The 20205-nt window shown below is 43.6% G+C and overlaps 1 protein-coding gene across 2 annotated transcripts in view; it reads right to left on the reverse strand.

Annotated features, from left to right (window-relative positions):
* Positions 1–20205, reverse strand: part of PARVB (parvin beta) — a 43175-nt gene that overhangs the window by 15270 nt on the left and 7700 nt on the right. Inside the window, exons 1-6 of one of the 2 annotated variants that reach the window (XM_088150911.1) lie at positions 16872–17150; positions 9097–9186; positions 8190–8260; positions 4895–4997; positions 3401–3541; positions 1217–1332 (exon numbers count right to left, since the gene is read on the reverse strand). In XM_088150911.1, coding sequence (XP_088007037.1) covers positions 1217–1332; positions 3401–3541; positions 4895–4997; positions 8190–8260; positions 9097–9186; positions 16872–16914 — 564 coding nt within the window. In that variant the 5' untranslated portion in view covers positions 16915–17150. Of the gene's footprint in view, positions 1–1216; positions 1333–3400; positions 3542–4894; positions 4998–8189; positions 8261–9096; positions 9187–16871; positions 17151–20205 lie in introns of those variants that run through there. The other variant, XM_088150877.1, reaches the window with a different exon arrangement.

The raw sequence follows: 20205 nt of genomic DNA on the forward strand, positions 1-20205 counted from the left end.
TAGAGATAGGGAGGGAGGGAGGGAGGGATAGAGACAGAGACAGAGGAAGGAAGGAATGGAAAGTAGGAATAACCTTGAGGAACAGGAGGAACAGCCGCAACCAAGGCAAGAGTCAGATAAAAGAAATCTGAGTCTGGGTCAGAATTTGAGAAAGCATCTAAGACTTAACCCTCCTGGTTCTCATGAAGTCAAAGGGAGGGAAGAGGGAAAGCATGTTCAGACTTGCAAGAGCCTGTTGTCATAGCCTTATAATAAGAGCATGTGTGACTTGGGTTTTCTAATCTGGTCTACCTTGGGAGGGAGGGAGGGAGGGAGGGAGATGTCCGACAGATAAGGGATATGCAAACACACTGATGTGGGAATGGAGCATATCTGGGCATCAGTGAGCTTTGCACGGCCCTAGCGCAAATGTTAAGAGCCGGAGCAAGATAAACCGCAACCGAATGAGATTAAAAAAACAAATGCTTCAATAACAATTAGATAAATATAAAAACAATTCAAATCAAGCTTGGTTCCTGGAGGCTTCATGGGGACAGCAATCCAGTTTTCTTGGCAAAATATGAAAATCTGAAGGGCAGTATTCCATTGCTTTTTCTACGATGTAATTTTGACTACCGAGCCGGGATTCCCTGGTGATCTCCTTTTCCAAGTTCTAACCAGGCCTGACTTGGCTTAGCTTCATGGAACCCTAGAGTTGGAGGGAACCATAGAGGTCATTTAATCCACCCCCCTTCTCAGTACAGAATCTGCTAGAGCAGTGTTCCTCAACCTTGGGCACTTTAAGATGCGTGGACTTCAACTCCCAGAATTCCCCAGCCAGCCATGCTGGCTGGGGAATTCTGGGAGTTGGAGTCCACGCATCTTAAAGTGCCCAAGGTTGAGGAACACTGCACTACAGCATTTTTGATAGTTGACCATCCAGCCTCAATTTGAAGACTTCTAGCAAAGACCTCACCACTTCAAATGGCAGGTTGATCGTTGATAGCATCAGGACGTTCCTCCAGGGGCTGCAATTCAGTTTAAACCAACCAAGATTCTCCACTGGATCAGACTAGTAGCACTGGGCGCCACTAACGTTGTCTGAATTTTAAAAATTAGTTTTTTAAAAAAGCTATTTAAAGTGGGGGGTTACTTCTGCTTCTTCTGTGTTTGTCACAGCCCCACGCAGCTTAACGACATACACGCACACAGCCCAAAAACCTTCTTGGGTACCTACCCTGACAACGACCACTTGCACTGAAACGTGCTCAGGGAGCCGGATAGCAGCCCGGAAATGCATGGCCAGGGCCACCAGCAGGTGGAGGATGGACACCAGGTTCTTGCCATGGATCACTCAAGAAGAAAGAGAGACCAAGAAGTCACCACAGGAAGTTCTGAACGAGCTGACTTCTTAAGGGAGCCCCATTTAATTCCACCCCAGGAAAATCTTTTAGAGCCTCTTTTTTTACCTGCTCTGGGGCTTCCTCCCATCCCTGCTGATGACATCTCACTGGGAGGAACTTTACTCTCCTCGAGCCCTTTGTGAAAACCAAAAACCTAAAACCTGCACTTTTTCACCTTGGCCCAAATTTGGGGAGCAGAAACAGATGCCCCATTCTGTCTCTTCAGTCTCACCTCTTGGACCTCCCTTCTCCTGCTGCTCCCTGGACCCAGCCAGGCCCATTTCTGCGAGGCACCCCACTCCCCACTGGGCCCTCCTCCAAATTTTGGCCATGGGGCACACACTCCCAGCCTCTGATGACCAACTTGGGCACGAGAGGGCAGCCCAACTGGATGAAAGAAATCAGAGAAGGAAACCAGAGAAGGAATCCCTACTGACCTCTGGGGTATTGGCCTCCAAGAAAATGCACAACGTTGACCTGGCAAGAGGTGGGCTCCAGTTGCCCATTCCAGGTGCCTCCTGCTTGGCCAACGGCTTGGGAATGCAATCAACAGCAAGGAAGGTGAGTCTTGGTGACCTGCCTCTGAACGGGTGTGCCGGCCTGAAGGTTCGTGGGTGTCTTGAGACAGTTGGCCTTCCCGCTAAATCTCACATGAACTCAAAGCACCAGATGACCCACCAAGATCAGCATCCTCCCTTCTGGAGAACTTGCAGCAGGACAGGGTGGCAACTCCCCTTCCCACCCTTTCGCCTTTGCCGGTGCTATTCAGAGAGCGCTGAAGTCAGACATTTCCACTAGTTGCCGGGGCATAAAGCCAGGCTGAATCAGATTAGCAGCAGTGGCATGCTAATATTTATTTTTGCTACTGCAGGCGTAAGGGGAGCTCCATAGATCAGGAAAACAGGCCAAGTTACATGCCACGAGAGCGCTCCCAACATTTGCATTTTTTCCAACCTTTCCAACTCCATGACCTCTTAAAAGACCTGGATGAATTCAAAAAAACACAAAACCCTCAGGTCTATTCCTACTCCTCTGGGTTTACATTCTCATTCTGATGCAGTCATCTCCAGGCTCTCGTTCTCCTTCTTTATGGAAAACATTCATACTGTCGCTTCTGCAGGCTGAATGTAATTTGCAGCAATGCAGGAGCTCACGTGTAGCCAGGGGTGTCTATGGGTGCATGTCGAAATCTGCAAGACGGCAGATGCAGGGGCATAAAGTCCCACCCCTTTTGCACCTGCATGCAAAAGGGGTGGGGCTTCTATCCTGATATGGCACCCGCCATTTTGCAGATTTTGACATTCCTCCCTCTGCACGTGGCACCCGTTAGGAACATATTAAAGGAGTGTTTCTCAACCTCGGCAACTTTAAGCTGAGTGGACTTCAACTCCCATGGCTGGCTGGGGAATTCTGGGAGTTGAAGTCCACTCAGCTTAAAGTTGCCGAGGTTGAGAAACACTGCAGTAAAGCATTTCTTAGGCTTAGACAGCAACGTTTTGCAGCTGCTGTGATTCCAGAAAAGAGGCATTTAGTTTAATGTGTTATTTTTTTAAACAGTGAGTTTCTAGCTTTTCTGATATGCTGTAAGGCATAGATGAGATTTGGGATCAAAATGATGACTGCGTAAGAGTCTGAGTGGCTAAAAGGGGGACTCCTACTATCCTGCACAACTCCTTGCTTCTACCAACGATGGGCAGCGTGGAGCCATGCTGAAATATGCAAGTAAAACAACATGGTCTAATCCATACTGATTGTCCAACATGGTTTTCACATGCTTTCCTTCACAATGAATGAAATCAAGGTGAGAGATGGAACCCCACATTTATATCTTGATGAAGCGCTGAGATGTTGTCAGCAAGTTCTCCAGGGCTTCCAGAAAATGACGCCCCCGCCCCTAATTTTGCTCTTTTGGGTATCTTTTACTAGAGGTAACCTGGGACCTTACACGTGGACGACACGTAGCCAACCACTTAACTATGTCAGCTTTCTTAGAGTTCCTTTCAAAGCACGCTGCTTACAGTCCACACTCCACTTGATCGTCCAGCCGTGGGGTCGGAGTAAATCGTGGACGGCTTCCAGAACAGTCTGCAGTTTCTGCTTCTGTCCAATTTCAGACTGCGTCACTTCGGCCACATTTAGTTTACGACCAGCTAGCTTCTCTAGGTGGAAAATACAGATAAGCAGAAGCAAGATTGTTCAAGCAAGGTAGAGGTCTTTAAGAAGGCCTTTAAAACACCTCTGGTGCTACAGGTAGTCCTCATTTAGCAACTGTTCGCAGTTACGACAGTGACAAAAAGTAACTTAGCCACCAATCCTCACATTTACAATCTTCGCACGTCAGTAAAACAAAGGAAATCTGAAGTGAGAACATAAGCACAGTCGGGGTTTCACTTAGCAACCATTTCGCTTAATGACTGAGTTACCAGTCCCAGTTGTGGTCACTAAATGAAGACTACCTGTAGTTGTTCTTCATATGGAGACTCAGGACACGTGAGATGCACAGAAGCCCATTTACAACTTTTATTGTGCAGTTTCTGAATTAAAAGCTTCAGTCATTCATGCTCACACAAACCCTGAAAAGTCTGTCCTCTAGGTTTGGGTTGTACAAGCGAAGACACTCACAAGGCATGGTACCTAACATTATATGATGGTTCACAAGTACTACAATTCCCACCCACTTTTATAATTTGAAACAAGGCTTGGCCAATTCCAACTTGGTGCTCTTCTCGTGCCTTCTGGTACAGTGACGCATGAGCGCCATTTCCTCATCCAGATGGGAACCACCTCTTGTTTCAAGAACCACTTTGTGTTTTGAGAACTATAGTTTGCTGGGTCCTCCTAGAAGTCTTCGTTCTGATAGTTTTCCACATGTTGCAAAAGCTGAAATCTTCCAGATTGATGCCTCTTGACTCTACGATCTGCTTTGAGTGGATCTCATCTGCTAATCATTCTTGCATCTCAGTTCTTACCTTCACACAAATAAGTGTCTTAAGATATACATACAGGAACTAAATAGCTACAAATCTATCTATCTATCTATCTATCTATCTATCTATCTATCCATCCATCCATCCATCCATCCATCCATCCATCCATCCATCATCTATCTATCTATCTATCTATCTATCTATCTATCTATCTATCTATCTATCTATCTATCTATCTATCTATCTATCGGTAGTAACATGGATAACAATGTTATGAGAGTAAAACAACCAGTCCCTTGGCTAACAGTGTTAGTCGCTCATTGATGTGGTTTGTTTGCTTTAAAAGGAGTTAACAAGTCACTCTGCTTGTTTAACAAGTTCACATTCATTCCTGCCCCTTCTTCAAGGACCTCAGCATAGGATCCCTTTTGAGTCTAGTGAAGTAGCTTGGACTGAACATGGTGTTCTGCCAAAGGCCATTTCATACGGGAATATAATTAAGCCAAGATGTAAGCCAAGATGAATGGGTTTCCCTCATTCAGCCCAACACCTTATCCGCCATTTTTCATCCACATAACCCCTCACCTAACAACTTCTGTAGCACCTGCCCATCGTAGACGTCTTCTTCAAGCTGCTTGACAATGATCCTTTCTTCAACCAGGACATCATTTATCCAGTCAATCAAGACCTGGACAATGAAGAAAGGGGACGAAAATGATTCAAGTCCTCCAAATAATACTGCGTCCAACTGGAGGATAGAGTCTTTATGAATATTGCTTTTAATACCCTCAAAAACTATTTAGAAATTTAACGTGCTTATATTATTCTGTATATTTAATCTTTCGTTTATTTTCCTGTAAAGTCAGATTAACTAATCTAAATGTAAACAGATTAATTCCATAATACTGATATGAATAAATATGTAACAGTCTATGAGTGCTGAATATTCATGTAAATGCTTCCTTCTTTTTATTTTTGCAAATAATAAAATTTAAAAAACGGTTTTGTGGCACCTTAAGAACGGTAACAACAGAATTGTTCAGTGGAAGAATTCAATAATAATTCAATGGAAGAATTATGGATTAAATCTATAAAATTTACACCAACATACAACTTAAAAGAAAACTGCTAAAAATGTTCTACAGATAGTATACAATTTCACTGATAATATCAAGAGAGACAAATCATACAGTAATAATTGTTGAAAACGTCATAAACAGAAAGAATGTTTCATCACACGGGATGGATGTGTTAAAAAAAAAAACACCAAAAGTCCTGGAAAGATATACATAATACAATGCAGAAAATTTTGGAATTTACATTTGAAATGAAACCACATTTTTATTAGGTATAATCTCAGAAAAAATCAGTGAGAAATGTCATGACTTAATGAGATAAATGCTTACAGCAGGGGGAATAAATTTTGCCCAAGGGTGGAAGAAAGATATAATTCCAACAGTATCTGATTGGGAACTTAACTTTGGAGAATATGCAGCAATGGCAAAAATAACAGCATGTATACACAATAGAAGTTTAACTAAATTTAAGCAAGAATGGTTCCCTTACATACAAAACATCACACAGCATGGCAAATATAATCACTTACAGTCTGGCTTCTAAAGGGGCTAACATTTCTACAATATTGTAAATTAGCAGATGTAAAAAAGGGGGAAGTTAGAAACCCAATAGTTCTTTTTCTTTTTCCTTTTTTAAATTATTTTTCAGTATTATAATTCTTGTTAAATTTGTAAGTAATCAACTCAAGACCAAAACCTTTATGGTGTAATAAATACTTTGATGGAATCTGCAACGATTTCTTTTTTTTTTTAAAGGCTATATTAAATTTAGAATGAAAAAGTCAAATAATTTTATGCTTGTAATATCATCATTCTAAATTGTAACAAATAGTGATAGAATATTTCCTTATTGCCAATACTCTAAGTTATCTAAACAAGAGATTGTCAATAAATTTTAATTAACATTGTATAAATGTCATTGTATCAAAACAATATATTGTGTCATGGATTGCAATATAATAAAAAGGAAAAAAAGAGTGGCAAATCTACTGAGGCATTCATAGAGTAAAGTTGCTTTATACATTCTATGAATCATCAATAGTTCAGTTGATGCTACTTGGTTTTAAATTATCCAGTTGTTCTTCTTAAGGCATCTTAGCTAAGACAAACACTCTAGCTATGCTGGCATGTTGTTTGCTATATCCTAGTGAGGTTATTTTCTCTCTGAACCTCACTGGACTTCCTCAATTGATCTTATAGTGATGTATTCACCTTTCCAACATTTCCAAATTCATCTAATGCTTCAGTTCCGATCGAGCTTTGTGAACCCTGGACCATATTTCCAAACCTACTTTGGAACATGTCACTATCTTATATCAATTTTTTCCAGGCGCACTCTTAATCTTCAGATATGCCTTTTGTAAGTTGACGTTTATTCTTTCTAAAAGGAGAGTTGGTAATAAACTGCAAGTTATTACGGTGACGCCTTTCCTTCACAAAGGAGCATTTATTGAAAAATAACCTACCCACTGATTAGTTAGGAAAGAGATGATCCGGCATATAACTCTACTTGGGGAAAATTCTCTTGGGTAAACTATTAATATAGACTATTGCCTATTAATAATGCTCTACCCAAATGACTGAATGTATTTCAGGTCCAATCCATAACAAGCTGGGGAATGCACTTCAGGATTTGATGGACGCACTCCAGAAGCAGCGGAACATCAGATACGCTGCTAAAATGACAATTATTTGAGTGATGCTTCTGCACAGAAGCAATCCCGTCAAGAAACGTACAGAAACAATCCAAATGTAGGTGGGATACTTACGCTGTTAATTAAAGATACCAAGGGGAGGTGGGGGTTTTTTTTTAGATTTTTTATCTTGCCGATATTGTTTTTATACGTAACTCAAAGCAGTGGACGTACCTAATACTCCTTCCTCCTATTTCGACAAGGTGTGCTCGCTGAAGGTTACAAGGTGGTAGGTGCAGCTTCACACCTGAAGCCGTGCCCCTTCTGAAGGTGCAAAAAGGGCGGGGCTTCAAATGGGACCTCACATCCACCATCTTGCAGATTTTGATCACTCCCTGTGGACGTCTTCATGGTTAGCCTTCGATCCAGTTTCCTGGACTGACAGGCAAAAACAGGGTTGTCAATGATCCTGGGAAATTGATTTTTTAAGCATTTTTCCAGCCTTTTTCAGCCAAACGTATATCTACTTGAGACGCCCATTATCTATCCACTCAGCATAAGATTTTCTTGCTGGACTTCCCTCCAACTAAGGGAGATTTCTTCTGCAACATACCTACCTACAATTGCACTGTAAATCAGCAGAGAAGAAAATGCAACATTTCCAACATTGGCACCATAAACATAATGTAGTATGTCTATTACCACAGTTCGAATTCCCAAACCTCCTCAGAGAAATACAAGGGAAGATCTACCACAGCTCAGCACTTCCCAATATTAAGAGAAGGATGGAGAAAGAATAGTTAAAGGTGGCTTTTCTGAAAATATTAAGATGTCAGATCAGATGCTATTTTTAACTTTTAAGCTTTTGATTTAAGGATTTCTTTCCTCTTGGATTTTACTCCTACTGTTCATTTTGAAGGCATGCTCGTGTATCATTTGTGCTAAGCTTCCTTCTTAGATAAAAATGTGAACTAGAAATACAGTGGATTTTCTATTTAAAATTTATTACTCTGTACTGGCTTCTCCAGTGATAGTTTCTCCAAACGTATTTCCTAGGGAGAGATAGCAGCCATTTTCCTGCGCTGCCAAAAATTGCAAGATCAAAACTCTTTCATCTTAAGATAAACTACAACAAAGACAGACAAAACTCCATATTAATGTGTTCCTTACCTTGATAAGTTCTTTAAACTTGGCATCCTCCTTTGAAGTGGGATCTATCATGGTACGTTCTTCATTTTCCTCTGGCAATTTCAAAAGGAAGCCTTTCATTAAAGCCATCGTAACACAAAGACATGCACACAAGCACACTGCTTCAGAAATCGCTATTAAAAGACATCAGCTGCCATCTGATTCATAAATGCCAAAAAGCTAGTCATTTGCACGAACTTGAAAAGAACATCCAATTATCTCAGAAGGCACCACGTGAAGGGTTGCATGGCGTTGATTTCCTCAGAGGATGAACAGACACACTCTTGGTGAACTGGGCCTTTGGATCATGTGCTGTGCAACACTGGGTTGCCTGCAGAAAAGTTGACCCTGGTAACTCTCAAAACAGGGGTTTTCCAAGGGCAAGGGAGGGACGGAGCAGGAAGAGAAAAAAATGCATCCTCTTCCTCCAGCCACATCTCCATAATAGACACCAGCCTGCACTTTTACCCAGGATTAAATACTGGACAAGACACGTGTCACCAGAAGCTTTGCTTCTGCAGAGGACCTGCGATCAGAGTATGGCTTCAAAGGCCCTTAACCCAAATCCAAATGAAGTTGTAGAAAACTCACACATTTTGAAAATAATTTCAATGTTGGCGAGCCCTAATTTAGAGTATTTCTGGTCCAGATCTGCGTAAGGTCAGCAAGAAAAGAATCATTTTGGGTTCCATGGTGGGGGAAAAGCACGTATGAAGACACCAGTTCTTATTTTAATGAACTGTTAATTTTAGTTCAGAAGCCTCAAGCACAACTTCAGCTTGAGATGGGACCCTGCAGCCTCACATCATCCCTCCTCCCCAACCAGCACATAAAACCCAAAACTCTTTCGTTTACACCGTAAGTCTGTGACGTGGCACTCATACCATACCTAGTAATGTATCTTCTGGATGGAGATCGGTTGTAGCAGGGGACATCGGTGCATTGATAGCATTTTTACCCTCTTCTTGCAGGTCAGACACTGAAAGAAAGGAGAAACAGCAAACATTGGGTAACTATATATAGCTTGACCATTTGATTCACGTTTACTTTTATAGGCTGTATCTCTCTTTGCTTGGGTTGGATAGATTGACTGAAGTTAGGCCAAACACCCCCAACGTTTTAGGGTAGCTATTTACTACAGTCCGCAACTATTCACTGTCTGCAATTTTTGAAGGGTTCCCCCCCCCCTCCAATTTTTATTTTACCTCTTTTCATTCTGCCTCAAGTGACTGTAATAATCAAGATAACGTATTGGAGAGATAGTCAAATGCAAATAATTGTAACCCTCATACGGTGGAGAGAAATTGAATATCTCAGGTTCTGCTTCTGAACCACATATGGTTCTAGGCACCTTCATAACCTTGAACCAAGGGCAAAGGTCTTCTAGCCACACACTAAGCGTGTAAGTGGGCAGCACGTGAAAGGGGTGGGCATATTAAGCAATCCAGTTTCCTCCAAATAATTAGAACATTGTTTTAATGTCACCATATCTTCCTCTTTTCTTACTGAAACACAAGGGAGGAACAAGCCATGGTTCTGCCCTTAATTTTGCCACTTAATCGACTGAAAGAGCAGAAGGCTACGGGGGTCCCCAGTTGAAGAACGAGTTCCGTTCCCGAGGTCTGTCCTTGTGTCCAATTTGTACGTAAGCCCGAACAGTATTATTGTATAACACTGTATAAACAGTAATTAACTCGAACCACTGTGTATTTAACTCAAATTTTACTTATTTATTTATATTTCACATTTGTCACTGCCCATCTCCCTACACTATTTCTACAATGGGCTCGGTTCTTAACTATGGGTCGTCTGTCACCCGGGGACTACCTGTCTTGCAATAATATGAGATTCCCAAATGCTGAATGACTGAGAATTATAACTCTTAAAACAGAAGAGGAACAGCCATGCTGAATATGCCAAAGAAACTTTTCCCAGGAATTAGTGCACAATGATTTAAGCAGCAGGTTTTCTAACGATTCTCCAAAAATGTGGGCCCGTCCCAAATTGGGGCTGGAGGCGAAGCATTTCTGGATTCTTCAAGAATGAGGCAGAGACCACCAGAGCCAATCCTGTTGGCTGCACTGGCCGTGTAACTCACTCAGCCTTAAAACAGGTGCCAGATGAAATAAAACCTGGAGGCCTTGAATAAAATGGACCTCTTTGTCTCCTGCTAAAGCAACAACTATTGTGTTCTGGCCAGTAAAACAGCTGTGGCAGGCCAACTCTCAAAAACCTGGAAACACCAGAACAAAGGTGGATTGTCCTCAACCCCGCGTGGATCCTTCTGATTCCGCCCCTGCCTCCTCCAGGCTGTCCCCAGCTCTTCTCTTCAGATGGAGCCACCAGATCATGTTGCTGTGGCTTCACCCTCTGGCCGGACTCTGCCACGGGGGCATCCGTTGGTGGAGGGGGGTCTAAAAAGGCCGTTTGTTGGCCGATACGCACATAAAAAAGAGGTGAAGCTTCAATTGCAGCTGCCATCTTGATTTTTTTTTATCCCCCACCCCACCCCGGTGCCCCTGTTTTGTCATCCTAATTCCAGGACTGACCGGGGATCTCCCTCCTTCCATTTTTCTTGCATGGAACAAAACCTCGAGAAACAACTTGCTCGCAGCCCCAAACCGACCGAGAAAGGAAATACACGGAAAGTCCTATGCTTCTAAACTGAACGCAGTGAAGGTGGAGTTGGCCAAGGTTTTTAAATTAATTCCTGCTCCTCTTACTTAATAGGACTGCGCCGTGCTTTGCAGTCTGGCACAGCTTAAATCGACCACGATTAGGTGGGTGGTCAATAAACCAAGTATGGTTGTGTAAGTTGAAGACAGCCTTCTCCAGCTTAGACTGTAACACCACACCCCGCATAGCCACTAGCCTGGGGACGATGGCAACTGTGGTCCAAGACATTTGCAGGACCTGATGTCACAAAGGACTCAGCTGCTATTAATGCTCTCTGCAGGTGAAAACCTGTGACAGGTTCTCTGCACGTTCTTGGAATCAGAATCACACAGTTCCCATTGCCACTTAAAAACAGCTGAGCACAATCCCTATCGAAGGGACGTCATCATGCCTCCTTATATCACTCCAAAACCTGGTCAAAGGCTCTGATAATGCTGCATTTTCAGCAAACTCATTTCTCAAGGGTCGAAAAACATGAAAATCCTTTCAGCTTTTCCTTCCCTCTGCACGGTATAAACAGCAGCGCCCAGTATTTCCCAACACAGCCTCCACGCTCAGGAGCGGAATCAAGAATGTGGAACTAAAAATAAATCACAACATAACCATCCTCTTCTTGCTACTATCCTAGAATGGGCTTGTGGGGGGGGGCAGAGAAATGCAACTATGTTCTCCCCCCGCCACCCGTTTGCCAAGTCTGCCCAGGCTTTAGTTGTTCATATGACCACCAGCGCTGGCAGCGAAAGGTCCAGGGGTCTGCAAGATCTCCCTCGTGCAGGTAACACAAACCGAAGCAGGCATTCACACGTAGCTCTTCCTACCTCCTGGTTTCTTGCGTTTGCTACAAAGCAGAGCTGCCATTCCAGCCCCCTGGCGCATAAGGCTGCCCGCTGCCAGAGGGCAGAGCTGCCAGTCTGAAGAGGACGGAGAGGGGCACGGCAGAACCTGACCTGCGAGCCTGGGTTAATTTGGTCACGGTGACACGAGAAGCGAGGGCAAGTCCCAGCAGAGGTGAGGGGTGTAAAGCAGACACCCCTGGCATGGCTGAGTGAAATTCAAGAAGAATGGATGCTTTGCCCAGGAGCTCAATAGCTGCCATTCTCTCTGAGCATGAACAGAGGTTCCTGCTGCCAATCTGCTGATAAGATTAAACCGCTGCTGGTCAAATGCCCGTGACGGTGGAAGGCAGGCCTGCAGGATACCCACTCCCATCGAGACACGATACCCCAGGGAAGCGGGCAGAAGACTATGCCGCAGTCAGGGTGGTATTCAGCAGGCCGTCAAGGGGCATTTCTAGAGGAGGCGGCTGGCCTTTCTCAGACCACCAGCTAGCCCAAGATCACAAGGGGGTCACGAGGCTGTCCGGGCATGGCACATATGAAAAAACCCTGTTGGTGTCCTCAGGAATGGGCAGAGGAGCTGGCAAAGCCATGGAGCTCCATTGACAGCGCTCGATGGAGATCGCACAAGGAAGCCATCCTGACCCATCCGTCTCTAGGGATCATGTGTCACCCTTCCTACAGGTCCATTTTGGTCCTTTTGACCCTGTCAAACATCCTGGAACTATTATCAAGAAGAGCAGGATATCAAATGGAGAAATAAAAGCCATTTGTCTCCGCCACTGTGCAGACATCATCCTCATCAATGATCATCGTCCCGACGGGAAGATTTTTCCGGGAAACACACGGAGACGTCTTCACAGGAATCGGCCCTTCCATCTTACTACAGAACCCAAAGTTGACTATTCAGCTCTGAAACGTAACTCTCCTCCCCTCCTTTCCAAAAATCACAGGATACAACATCATCTTAGCAAACGAGAGCAAGTTCCATTTCACAGCAATCTAAAGATCCTGCCGTTTAACTCCAACGGTCCCTGAACATGAAATGCAGCTGTTTTCTACATTGTCCCTACAAATGAGCGGCTATGAATGGTAATCTGGATGTTCAAAAGAAGCCAGATGATAACTACTATTTAATTTTAGCTGCAGTTATTTCTGGTCCAAGGTCTGAACTTCACAGTATTGGAAAACAGCAGCTGTTAGGAAGCTACTGAATAGAGGAGCTAATTATGGGGTACCAGTGCCCTCTGCGTAAATCAAGCCGTGATGGAGGACTTACCTACTCAGAAAGATCTCAGTTTTATGGTCAATTAGAATGGCATGTATAAACAACCCATTTTGGGGGGGGGAAAAAATAACATATGAAGCAGATGCAAACAAAGGATTTGATTTATGGAGAATCAAAGCACTGAACTTTGCTGTTTTATCAGTGGCAACGCTGACAATAGGAACGAGTGTTATTGCTTTTACTGTAGTTTTTCTGATGCGTTCTCCGTTTCAAGCAATTTGACGGGAATAAGCAAGAATCAGCGTCCCTGGCTATCTAGAAATTTCAACGCACAAGTGGCAAGGCTACTTATAAACAGGAAGTAAAACCGAGCGGTTGGCTTTGTCACAAATTTCTCCATATCAACTTCAGAGTGATTAGCACTGACATTTATGTAAATGGACACGACCGCCGTGCTGAATTTGGCACTTCTGTGAGCTCTGCGTCTCTCTCACCGCCTTGCTAATGGCAGCTGTTGACTTCACAGCCCTTTGAGGGCCTTGAATGAATCGGATGAATGAGGCCCACCTTCGCCCAAACACCTCCTAAAACATTTTTAAAAGTCATTTTAGCATTATCCCCATCATTGCGACAAACCTAAATCCATGAACCTTCCTTCTCTGCAATCATTCTTTGCTCCCCATTTTAGCTTTTTTCTTTTCTTTTCGCCTCTGACGAAGTTTAAATGGGAAGTTCTCCAGGTCCAGTCACTGAAAAGTATTACATGGATGGTGAATAACAACAACAGACATGTATTTCCAGCGGTTCAGAATGGCACATCAAGTTTTGATTTCCATCCGTCAATGAACCGTCCCAGAAATCAAATTTTGGAAGCAAAACTTTCAAAGTCGATTCGGCCATCTTTGCCTTAGCATGAAAAGAAGCACAAGTGTTTGTGGAAGAATGATGGGTGAACTTAAAAACACACACACACACACATATGTACAGGCACGCAACTGCTTAGATTAAAACACAGTAATTCTGTCTTTATTGGGGTTCTTGTGAAGCAAAAAAACATCAGATGAAGCCACGTCCCAGCCAACTGTGGCTGATCTTAAAAAGTGAAGCAGGGTTGGACCCGATCGGTACTTAGATGGAAGACCACTCAGAAATCTAGACTGGGAAGTTAAAAAAAAAAATTCCCCGATGGCAATAACAAACTACTTCCATATTTGCCAATGAAACAATGTGACTGTGTCCACTCAATTTTATTTTTAAACTATCTCAGCTGCTTGTTCTCAGCAGGGTAGGACTGGGATCAAATTGGGACAGATTGCTCTTCTGTCAAGGCTATAAGGTAGCCACTTATAAGCAAACGTCTCCAATCCAGCCAGAGCTCTGTCTCCAGAATCAAGCATAAGTCAACAGAGGAATGTTAACTAATCAGTGCTAACTAACTCGAGTGTCCTCCCCTCAGTGTAACTCTTATGTAAATTTAGAGTTTAAATGTCTTTTCAAGCACAAGGAACAGAAGAGGAAAACCAAAGGACTCACTGTTAAACTGAGGATCCCTCCAAGGACGGAGAAGGAGCGTGCAGGAATGGCTCCTGTCTGGATTTGCAAGAGCCCACTATTGCTTGCAATTATGGAGAGCAATTATTTGGAAATCGAAGAACAAAAGCCTTCCAGCTGCACAAATGACTCTGCAGGAAGACCAGGCAGAAGACGATAAAACAGAAGAAACCACAGGGCCGCCACAACCCTCCTCTTCCTCATGTGCCTTATTTGTAGAACTCCTTCCAGACAACTAACTAACTAACGGGCTGGTTGTGGCCAGGAAGTAAATAATCCTAGTTGGCTGCCCAACTCTACTCTCTCCCAGAGCAAGAAAAACTACAGTGCCTTTTTTCCAGCCATTAATTACGGAGGGTAAGTTCAGGGGACTCCGTCTCTAATTCGTCGAATCGCCTGACCCTTTAAAATCTCACTGAATAATATTTCATCGCTGCTAAACAAGGCTTTTCAGTTGGCGTTTTACTGGTATAGTTCTTCGCGCTTCAGAAACAGGCAGAGAGAAAAACTAGAGAAGGGTCACCAACTTCAGAGGGCAAGGAACACTTGCAGATGAGGGATACCTGCAGGCTGTGGTCAAAAAAGTCGAGATGGCGGCCAGGACAGTGCAATTGAAGCTGCAGCTGCTTTGGGGGCACGTCGCAGAGCTTCAATTGCACCATCCCTGGCGACTCTTTTGGGGGCATCCTTGCCTTCAGGGGACTGGCCTTCTAAAACCATCGGAGGAAGTTACCAGGCTGGCTCGTGGGGCATTTTCTGTACCTTTTATATTTGCCCCAAAGTGAATAACAATAATGAAGATAATAATGACCCAGAAGAGATTAATTCAACAAAAGATTCTGTTTTGTGTTTACTGGACAGCCCAGGGAAACTTTTGAACGAGCTGGCCACTAACTTGGTTATGCTGGAAGTGGAAACTGGGTGACGCATCCTCCTATGAGATGGGCTTACCCAGGATTGCCCCATAAATCTGCAAGTTTGCTTCACAGGGTGTTGCAAAGAGCAAGATGCTTCAAAGATGTGAATTACGTGAACTGTGAGAAAAATTACGGATTTCTCGAGTAGGGAGGACAGCAGAAAGATCACCGCTCGATGTTTCAAAGACAGCCACGCAGAGTTAATGGAGTTGCTTTTGGCTACTTCTTTATCAGCATAAGGGCATGACTTCGTGAAGTCACGGTTTAATGACTGTTTAAAAACTAGGCTTACAAACCCTTGTATGCTATATATGTTTTTCTTTTTCTGCATTTTTGTTCCTGACTGTTATTTTTTTAATTAAAGCCAAGACAAGAGCTGCAAGCGAGCTGCGATAAGACACCCGTGCTCAGCTGAAAATTCTAGTGATGCAACTTTTAATAATCACCATAAAAGAAGGGTATTATGGCAATTCTTTATAGCCGGCTTCAGTGTTCCTATAACTTGCAGCCCAGCCAAGAACTATTACGACGGGAAAATTGAAATATTCAAAACCATTTGATTCCTGAATTAGCTCCCCGCCTCTGTAGACCAGGAAAACGAGGATGTAGTAATATGGTAATAAACGGATGTTACTTTTAATAACCAAAGAACTTCTCTTTTTCCTGCTAAATTTGTGATAAAAAGGAGAAGATTGTCATTGTACAACTCAGATCACAACGCTTCCTTTTCTAAGGTGCATTCCATAATAGCAAAACAACAGATTAATCTAGTTCAGTGTTTTTCAAGCTTGGCCAGTTTAAGCTGGGTGGACTTCAACTCCCAGAATTCCCCAGCCAGCATAGCTGCCTTAGACCTAGCTTTGACCAAATGGCCCAGTTCTACCACTTCCAGCTGGGTGTTCCTTGCACTTCTGTCCATCCGTCCAATTATTCCTGAACGGCCAACGAAGAATCACAAAAGCTGTTAAGAGGAAAGAGACCTTAAGGAAATTTTCCAGTGCCTGAAACACTACAGAGGGAGCAAAATGCAAGTGCTAGTTAAGGAAATCAAAACAGCAGTTCCCATCCTTGCACAATCCCCACGTGCACTCTTTTCTCCCAAGGGGGAACAAGGCAACACAATCGACCACGCCCTTACACCAACACCACGGAGCAGCCACGCAAAAGCTCCTGTTGTGTTGTCAACATTATCCCGGAGCGCCGAGCGATGCACCCTCCATTCCTTGCAAACTAACCGGCTACTTACAGGTCGACTCACACGGAAAAGGCAGAGATGCGTTACTCTTTAAGAAATATTAATCCAAACGACGCACTTCTAAAGGGAACGTGAAAGGACCAAAATGCAGAAAAACATTCCAGATGAGAGACGCGTAAGGAAGAAGGTTGCATTTAGCTCCCTTAGAGTTTCGTTTTCTTTGAAAAGGCAAGCACAATTTTGTACAAAGATAGTATTTACCGCGACGATTAGTAAGGATCCAGGGTAACACTAAAGGCGGCATTGTATTTGGAAATACAACCAAGGTCCACGCATGGACAATTTTATAGACGTGCCCAGGCTCTGATCCTCTGAAACGTTCCTATTATCAGCAGCCGTACAATGAGACCTCCTTTGAAAAGCAGCAGCCTTTATTTCAGATGTCATCTTCTACGAGGCCCTGCTAACACTGCATTTTGGAGGAAACAGGTGAAGAATGGCTGAAAAACAGAGAAAACAATGCAAGGCCTCGAGAAACCATTTCAGTTGCTTTAAACTGGAACAATACCTCGATCGATAAAAGCGTTCCCAAATGTTCCCCCGTCTCTTCGCTGTATCTTTTAAACACTCCACGGGGCCAAAACATTTCCGCTTATTGTTCTCTGGAATCCTTCCCTGGGGCCCGAGCCTGCTGTGGACGGGACAGATTATTATTACAGTATTATTAGTATTATTGTGGGTTACACCTGTAGAAAAATATTGGTTTAAAATCCCTGGCATGTCAGGAACAAGGAATTCACAACGTCCGATAGAATTATGCAAACCCCTGGCGCCAAACCGTCCTAAGTCTGATGCGGATAGCTTTAGGGATGCTGAAGAAACACCATCTATGTTGGTTTAAATAAAAGGTTTTTTAAAACGTTTGGTCTAAGCTCTGCTCGGAGTTCACGGACTGCTCGTTCGTGGAGTTTGCGAGGCAGTGCTACGGAGGTGATTGGAGAGGGCTTTCTTGCAGGATGGCTTTTCGACGGAGATGTTTTTTCTAGCTTCCCAACCCTAAAATCTCCCAGTGGCCTTCCATCTTAGCCTTAACCAGACCCAGCCAGCCCTGCTTCATTTTTCAGTTCAGACAGGTTGCTGCCGCCTACGCTATATCAGCGTACGTATAACAAACACGGCTTGAGATAAGATGGAAAGAAAAAAGGAAATGGCAATGGCAATGGCAATCGTTTGGGCTGCTAAGCGTGAAAAAAATCTGGAAAAAACCCATTCCTCAAACCTTTTGCTCCACTTGCGTTTAGAGCCAACTTGGAGAAGCGATAACCCTGGGGGCAAAGTTATTCCCTACCCTGGCTCTGTTTTTTAACTGCGTAAACAGGGGTGTCTGTGGGATATCATCAAAGAAGTCAAGACGGTGGCCACAACAGCGGGATCGAAGCTCGGCCTCGTCACACATAAAAAACAGGCAGAGCTTTGGTCCCGTTGCAGCGCCATCTTGACTTTTTTGACCACGCCCTGCAGACACCTCTGGGTGCAGATCAAATGATTTGAATAACCCTTGAAGCATCTGATTTCTAGCGGTGATCTGATTTATTATAGCTGTAACTCTGTTTTTCAGTTGTCCGATTCTCGGAGACTGCCTGGACAAGTCCCTGCAGACTTCGGAAGTGGTTTGCCATTGCCTCCTTCCTGGGGCTGGGGGAAAGTGACTGGCCGGAGGTCACCCAGATGGCTTCGTGCCCAAGGCGGGACTAGAACTTGCTGTCCTGGTTTCCAGCCTGGTGCCTTCACCACTACACCAAACTGGCTCTCTTTTATTATTTTATTTTATTTTATTTTATTTTATTTTATTTTATTTTATTTATTATCACCTAGAACTCTAGTTAGTGATTTACACTGTGTTAATCAGATATTTTTAGTTTAAAGTTAAATGGCGATGTGTAGTTTTTCTTTTAAAAAAACGATGAGACCCATTTTATAATTTATTTATTATCATAAATCACCAAACTGGCTCTATTTTATTTTATTTTATTTTATTTTATTTTATTTTATTTTATTTTATTTTATTTTATTTATTATCACCTAGAACTCTAGTTAGTGATTTACACTGTGTTAATCAGATATTTTTAGTTTAAACGGCGATGTGTAGTTTTTCTTTTAAAAAAATGATGAGACCCATTTTATAATGAGTCGCTAACAAGTTGAAAAACGGTGATCTCCCTGACGTTTCAGATCCCATGTTTATTTCCTTGTATCTTACTATTTGTATGCGAGTCTTTTATTCTTTTTCCATGCCTCTGATCCTTCATGGCTCGTACTCTTTTCTAATCCTTTCTAAATTAAAAAAAACCAGCTGGGGCTTTCGAGAGGCCCACCAGCAACAGGCAAGAGAGCCTATTGTCTCCAAATTAAACAGGGATTTCTCTCGTCGTCTCCCTGGCCGGGGGAAAGAAAGGATCGGTGGGCAGGAATGAAATTTCCCGTCTCTGAGCTGGGTTGACGCAAGAAGGACTAAAAGTCAAAAGCAAGCCGAGAAGAGCGGAAATGCGCCTTGCTCTCCAAAGAAGGCTTTTGGCAAACCGTGTATTTGGACAGGCCAATTTTGAACGGACCTTTGGACTGAAGGGGTAGTTTGTGCCCTCTGCAAAAAAACGCACTAGCCCCTTTCTCAGTATTTCAGTTCAATCATCTAGAGCAGGGTTCCTCAACCTTGGCCACTTTAAGACGGGTGGACTTCAACTCCCAGAATTCCCCAGCTGGGGAATTCTGGGAGTTGAAGTCCACCCGTCTTAAAGTGGCCAAGGTTGAGGAACCCTGCTCTAGAGAACGCTAAGAAAATTTAATCTGCCCAATGATATGAGTACTGTAAGTGGGTGAGACAGATCAAATGCAATCTCCTGAGAGATCTCCTTCGGGAAAAAGGCTGATCATTCTACCATGAAATTATCCGCGTCGCGTTCAGACTTGGAGATTGGCCAAGCATCATTGATTTTTCAGCCTGGGCATCTTCCTGAACTTTTTGTTGGGTGCCGGACGCTCCTATCTGAGGTCCTCAGACTTCTGAGCAGAAGAGATCTACTTGAAAGAAATGGATCAGAAGGAACCTGGTAGCACCTTTTCCGACTACGGTCACACGTTCCACGCGAAGGCCGATGCTTCCGCGAGCTCATGAAAGCGTCCGCCTTTTCATGAAACGTATTAGTCAGGAAAGGGGCTGCCAGACTCGTCCTGACTTTTTGCCCCCGTACCCTAACGCCACTCTCTCCCGACAAGATCTACAATTCAGAGAAATAGAGCACGCGTTCTGGACGGCTTTTGTGTGCTTTTTCAAATGATGGCACCTGCAAAAAGCGTGCCCGAATCTGGAGCGCGGGAAGGCGCAGAGACTATAGCAACACTTCTGAACTGGATCCAGTTTGTGCTTCCACCATCAGCCGATGGTCACAAAATCAAGCAGTTTGAGCAAACAGACAACCATCTGCTGACTCAGCTTCTGTTCCTCTGGCTGCAAGTTGTCGCATGTAAATTAGATGTGACATATTTGGATCAGTAATCAGTCTGCGGGCCAGCAGATTCCACAGAGAGCAGCTTTTTC

Source organism: Python bivittatus, unplaced genomic scaffold, assembly GCF_059951505.1.
Source record: "Python bivittatus isolate LINGU-HERP-01145 unplaced genomic scaffold, Pbiv_v1 ctg000010_np1212, whole genome shotgun sequence".
NCBI classification, from domain to species: domain Eukaryota; kingdom Metazoa; phylum Chordata; class Lepidosauria; order Squamata; family Pythonidae; genus Python; species Python bivittatus.